Source organism: Sinocyclocheilus rhinocerous, unplaced genomic scaffold (genome assembly GCF_001515625.1).
Source record: "Sinocyclocheilus rhinocerous isolate Xijiao unplaced genomic scaffold, SAMN03320098_v1.1 scaffold938, whole genome shotgun sequence".
NCBI lineage: Eukaryota > Metazoa > Chordata > Actinopteri > Cypriniformes > Cyprinidae > Sinocyclocheilus > Sinocyclocheilus rhinocerous.
Genome location: NW_015665007.1, coordinates 1,675,780 through 1,681,956, shown reverse-complemented (window position 1 = coordinate 1,681,956; position 6,177 = coordinate 1,675,780). Strand labels below are relative to the sequence as shown.

The window sequence follows — 6,177 nt, the reverse complement described above, 5'->3', positions numbered from 1 at the left end:
GCTTGAGGTATTCGGCCAATCATAACGCACTGGATAGCTGGCCAATCAGAGCACACCTCACTTTTTCAGACTGATGAGCTTTGTAAAAATCGACGCGTTTCAGAAAGGCGGGGCATAGAGGAGAAACAATAATGTACAGTATGTGGAAAATGTGTTTTTTGAACCTTAAACTGCATAAACACATTTCATTACACCAAATACACAAAATAATGTTATTTTTAGCAACATCATATGACCCCTTTAACTTTGACAGCCCTATATTCTACACAATGTCTTCTTCACACAAAAGTTGCATTCAGACTTGTTTTTCTGCCCCCTTTAGATTAACAGGATATAATCGACCCTGATCCTCAGCTTTTTAAAACAATTAGCCAATTGCCAATAGTGCGGTTAATTGCTTTTATCGACCAATACGGTTTATTGGCCGATATATTGGTGAATCCCTATTTATAACCTTTTTGGATCTTTTACATTTTGGTTACCTGGACATTCTCAGATTTCACAAAAAATTGCTTAAGTTTAAAGATTAACTAAAGTTTTATGAGTTTGGAATGACATGAGGGTGAGTAAATGATGACAATTAGCATTTTTGAGTGAACTATCTCTTTAAGCAAGCACTTCTCACTTCAGAAGTCTGGGATTGAATTCATCAAGAGCCTGTGGTGTGTTTGTGTGTGTGTGTTGGTGTCAGCGTTGGATGTTCTCTCTCAGCGAATATGACCTGTGTACTGACGTCAGCCGAGCCGAATCACAGCACACACTGCGGCACACATCTGTAACCGTATCCCTCGCAGCGCGTGGGGATGGATGTGTGTGGACGTTTCAGCGGGCTAAAAATGTCCCCACTCTCCCGGATCCTGGCACAGTATGCCTGTGTGTGTGTGCTATACGGCTGAATGATGTTAGTTCATTGAGCTGATGGTAGATGAGCACCACCCCTCACTCGCGGCCTTATAAGGTTCTCTGCAGAGTAAAGCTCCAAATCCCACCTCTGCAGACGCTGTATGCTTACAGCTTATAGCTTACAGTATTATGAGAGTGTGTGTGATGTTACAGTACGCTGTAATGCTGGCTTCTATTACATGTGCTTATTTTAACACATGCATGTGATGCATGCAATATGTTGGAGGCATGGAAGAGGCACACGTCCCAGCTTTGGGAAAGTCAAGTTGTTGATATTATTATCAGTGCTGTAAAGAGACCTGAATATTCCCACAGTCCCGCAGGGTTCCCACAGTCCTGATCATGTAAAACCTTGAAGTGTAAGGGGATGTTGAAGGTGAAGAATGAGATATCTGTGTCATTAGCAGCACCAAATGGAGTTACAGTCTGTTTTAGTAGCCCAGTTGGGCCGGATATAACATGAGCTCAAACAATGGTGTGAGCTTTGGTGTGGGACTACCTGTTTGGAAACAGTCATCATTTTTGTAATTCAGTTTTGTGACACTTGTGGTGGAGAAATTACACACTTTACCTTTTTTAAAAGGTGTTTTCCAGGTAATTTATTAATAATTTTTTTTATTTAGTAGCCTATTGAAATACACTCAAAAGTTTGGGGTCAGTAAGTTTTTAATGTTCTGAAAGAAGTCTCTTTTGCTCACCAAGTTTGCATTTATTTGATCAAAAACAGTAATATTGTGAAATATTATTACAATTTAAGATAACTTTTTTCTGTTGTAATATATTTTAAAATGCAATTTATTCCGGTAAACAGCATTTATTTGACATAGACATCTTTTGTAACATTATACGTGTCTTTACAGTTACTTTTGGTCAATTTAATGTATCCTTGTTGAATTAAAAGTATCAAAAAAAAAAGTACTGACTCCAAACTTTTGAACAGTATTGTAGTATATTTTCTATTATGTGGAAATGTTTTATTTATTTATTTATTTTTATTTTAGGTTTCAGTACTGAGTAGAGTCCACCATCTTGGATAAAACATATTAGTAGTCATGGTATTACTTTTGCATTTCAATGCATTCTGTGATTTCCATTTGTGTACATGTCTGACAGATATTTGACTGTTAAAAGGTATATAACTGGGCAACCTGGACAGGTCTTGGAACATAGGACATAACATGTGGGGTTCTTTATGTGCAGTTTTGACAATTTTGTTAATCTGTATTGTGATGCAACATACACTGGAATCAAGTTCAAACACGAATGGCTAAATAGTTCTGTAGTCTTGTCTTTTTTGACATCATAAAGACGATTTTGTGATTGACACATCATGCATGCTGTGGTGCACTAATTCCAGGTAAAGAGTTTTAGAATCTGAATTCTGGAAATTCAGAATTCTACCAGTAGCTCCTCCCGCTCATTCCGGGATGCTGTGACTTCCGGGAGCGGCATTTTTGGGTGGTGCTCCCTCACTTCTTCCTTTTTTTTTTTCCCACGCTACGTGTTTGCACAGTCCGGCAGCTTATAATTTCACCCTCTGCAATTTTCTCCATCTCTCTGGTTTTCTAAGTAAAGAGGAAGGAGGCCCTAAAAATGGCCGCACTATAAAAGCGCTTGACGTCGGGGTTGCTGCAGAGATGTAAGGAGGCTTTCATGTTCTCAGCGCTGCACTATTAGACCTGCGGCTCTGCTCCGCTGCTGCACAGTGCTGTATTTATAGCTGAGGTTTGTCTCAAGCCGCTGCCTCTTCAGCTCTGAGCTCAGGCCTGGCCCTTCCCGTAGATTTAAACTGGTGCCTAATCGTAACCATGAGCTCTGTGCTGGGGTCTACTTCTCCTCAGCTCCATCACAGGGCCTACTGTCATGATTTCTGTGTGCAATTAAAGTAAGTAATGGAAAAGTATCCCAGGATTGGTTTCAGAGGTTAAGTGAGGAATTGAAGCTGTATTTGTTTTGAATGTAAATAACAAATCAGGTCAGTCGTTCCGTGTTGTAATGGCTAGTTCTCTTTCATGTATGACATCATGACAACTGTGTCCAAAGAAATCAAATATTCAGTTTCACATCACATTAGAAATGCGCATGTCTTTTCATGTTGACTTTAAACCCCGTGTCTGAAGTCATGAGCAATCATAAGCCCAGAATTACAGCACATATGAGTGACGTCTTAATGCCGTCACTTTGTTTTCAGAATTGATGGGGAACAGGTGTGTGTGCACTAATGCTGACTGTCTACATTCTGATCTTTTAATCCCAGTCAGTGAGAGTGTTATATAATGAAAACAGCTCGTAGTTGTTTGTGTGCGTCTGAGTGGATTAGACGTGCGATTGAACAGGGCAGGAGTCAGGAGCGCCACTTTCGGATGAGGCTCACATACACTTGTGAATGGATAAAGGGAGGCAAACAGAAAGAGAGCAGATTGTCTGCATCAGGTCTTGTGCTCTCTGTCTCTGTGTTGGTGCCAAGCGATGATGTCATAAAGCTTTTGGCTCCTCTCAGGCTGTTCAAATCTGTGTTGAGTGTTTCCAGGGAAACAATGATGCTTGTTTATCAACCGTTGGCAAGGTCAGTTACTCCTCAGGCCGAAGGAAGGATCCAAGAAAACAACAGTGGTGTTTTCAAATAAACGAAGAAAGGGAAGATTTGTTTGTTTTTGTGTGTTAGAGGGCGCTATAGACTAGCGTGTTCCTAAAAAAGCAGATTAACAGTGTGTTTCTACTCTAAATAGTGCTTTTAGGGTTTATTTTGTGTTGTCTGTGGCTTTTGATCATCTGACTAACATTCCTTTCTCCTTTTTTTCCACCAGAATGAAGAGTATAAAGCCGCTGCATCTTCAAGCGTCCAGACTCAAACTCTCCCCGTTCACCACAAGCCGGACCTCAGAAAACTGGACCTCAGTAAACTCACTAACCTCATTTTCCAGAACCATATTATCACCCGGACGCTACCAAAACCATATGGACAAAACAGACCTCATAACATCACATATCCGGACCTCACAAATGCTGGATTCCACTAACCATAAATCTCTCACAAGCGGACTATCACTGTGCTTCAGACATTACCAGACGTTACTGTCCAACTGTTACAGACTCGGTACAAATCGATTTCTACCATCAGACGTGGTAAAACGGCACCGTTTGAGGTAAAGGCCAATGGTACTGCAGTAGTAGTTGTAGTCTCTCAAGCAATGTTACATTAATAATATTTATGTAAATGATGGTACTTCACTTGTAGCCAATGTACGACAATTGTTTTGGTACAGGAATGCTTTACGAATAGGGCTGGACGATATGGCCAAAATTGATATCACGATATATTATCAAAGCAGCTCCGCTCATGAACGCTTCTTTATCAGATCAAATGAAAATGCCATCGAAACTTTTCTGAAGACAGTCCTTTCCCTTCAGAGATACATTTATATAAAACACCCGCGCCGTGTTATGATTTTGAAACGTGCAGTGCTCATGTTTATTCAACGAAGTCAAACGGCACAAATAAATCAATGTATGGGAAACTGGTAATGTATATCGAAATATCGGAAATGTGTTTAAAAATCATATCACCGGTATTGAAAAAATTTATATCGCGATACATATTGATATTGAATTATTGTCCAGCCCTATTTACGAAGCAGCCATATTGTGTTGGGTTTGTACGACAGTCCCCAACAGTGCTGATTGTACCCGTTTCTGTCAATACTGCCAGATATTTCCATTACATCTGGAATTACACATTGTGATACAGCTCTCAATTAGACACTTTCATACACCCAGTACGGAGAACCTCAAACACCCCGACTTTCACCTCAGGGTTTTACGAAAGTGTTTACACACACACACTGTGTTTCAGCACTGTGAGCCATGACTGACCTCATGCTGCCAAACACATACTGTGATGTCTGTCAAACCCATGTTTCATTTCATACTTGGTCACATTATATCCCGTGGTGTTTATATTGGTCTCCAAACAGAACTTCACCCCCATTTTATTTTATTATTATTTTTAATAATTTTATTTCTATTTTTATTTTATTATTAAAACCTTCTCTTTTTTTTACATGAAAATCAATAAACATTTTTTAATAATTAATGTATATCTCATATATATTTTTTGGCTTCCAAACAGAACCCATCCAGAAAAAACAAAATAATTTTGGTACAATTTTTTTTTTCACTTAATTTTTTGTTTTCAATGATATATGCACAGGTTTGGTTACCGTAAATCGATTTTTTTTCATTATTACCTGATTACCTGATGAACAATACAGAGATTTTGTGAATGATGAGGGGCGGACATTTATTTTATTTTATTATTATCGTCACAAATGAATAGAGGCCTTACAGCCCTGGTTGGGCTCAATAAAGAGCTTATTCAAGCAATCACATTCATGGGTGTGTAAATCCCATGACTGAACTAACGTTTCTGATCAGATTGTATCACCAGTAGTTGGTCAAACTGAACAAAAACTCGCACAAGAATGTGCCGTAAGAGTTCAGTGTGATACTTAAACGTCTAAACCTTGTAGTGCAAGTCAATTTTACAGGCAGCAGTGCTGTTGTTGTTGTTTTTTTTGTTTTGTTTTTGCATTTTGAGCATTCTGCTGTTACACGTTGGAAGCCAGTCAAAGTTTTTTAGGCTGTTTTATTTCATTACAGTTTTATCTTTTATTGCATAAGGTTTATTTTTGCTTAAAATAACTCTTGCTGGGGCAATGGTAAGCTCACAGCAACAGGTTTAAAAAAGAAAAAAACCCTCAATGTCTCATGTTTGCTGCTGAAATGAAACAAACAATGAACAATCTGTAAATTATTGAATTAATAGAAATGTTGGTTCTCTTTTAAGAGTTAAAGTATTTAACATTTCATGGTTGGTGTTTCATTATAATTTTTTTGCCTTCAGAATCTCGACATATTTTTCAAATGTGTCCACTGTTCTTATGTTCAATCTTTTTGTGGGGAATATTTGCTTTTTTAGTAAGATGTGTAATCCAACCTTTTTAAGAGAATGGTACAGTTCTGTAGAGTTTCCTTAATTTTTAAAAAGATGCTTATTAATGTAACATGGACATCAGGGACTTCCCTTTTTCCCCCACCAACTCCGGATGGAATTGCTTTTGGAAACCTGTTACACTTGCGTTTTCCTGAGCTCTGATTGGCTGCAACAGTGGTGTTCCTGAAACCTGATAGGCCGTTCTAAAGGTTGCCTGTCATTCGATAGGTTGCAGTTGTCGATTTAGCACCCTGTGGTTGTGTTGCAGGGTGTGGGGCATC

General features: G+C 38.8%; 1 protein-coding gene across 1 annotated transcript in view; it reads left to right on the top strand.

The window, feature by feature from the left end:
* LOC107730864 (insulin receptor substrate 1-B-like) overlaps positions 1–4,169 on the top strand; it is a 19,981-nt gene extending 15,812 nt beyond the window's left edge. Inside the window, exon 2 of the mRNA XM_016541821.1 lies at positions 3,711–4,169. Coding sequence (XP_016397307.1) covers positions 3,711–3,715 — 5 coding nt within the window. The 3' untranslated portion in view covers positions 3,716–4,169. The remainder of the gene's footprint in view (positions 1–3,710) is intronic.
* The last annotated feature ends 2,008 nt before the right edge of the window (positions 4,170–6,177 follow it).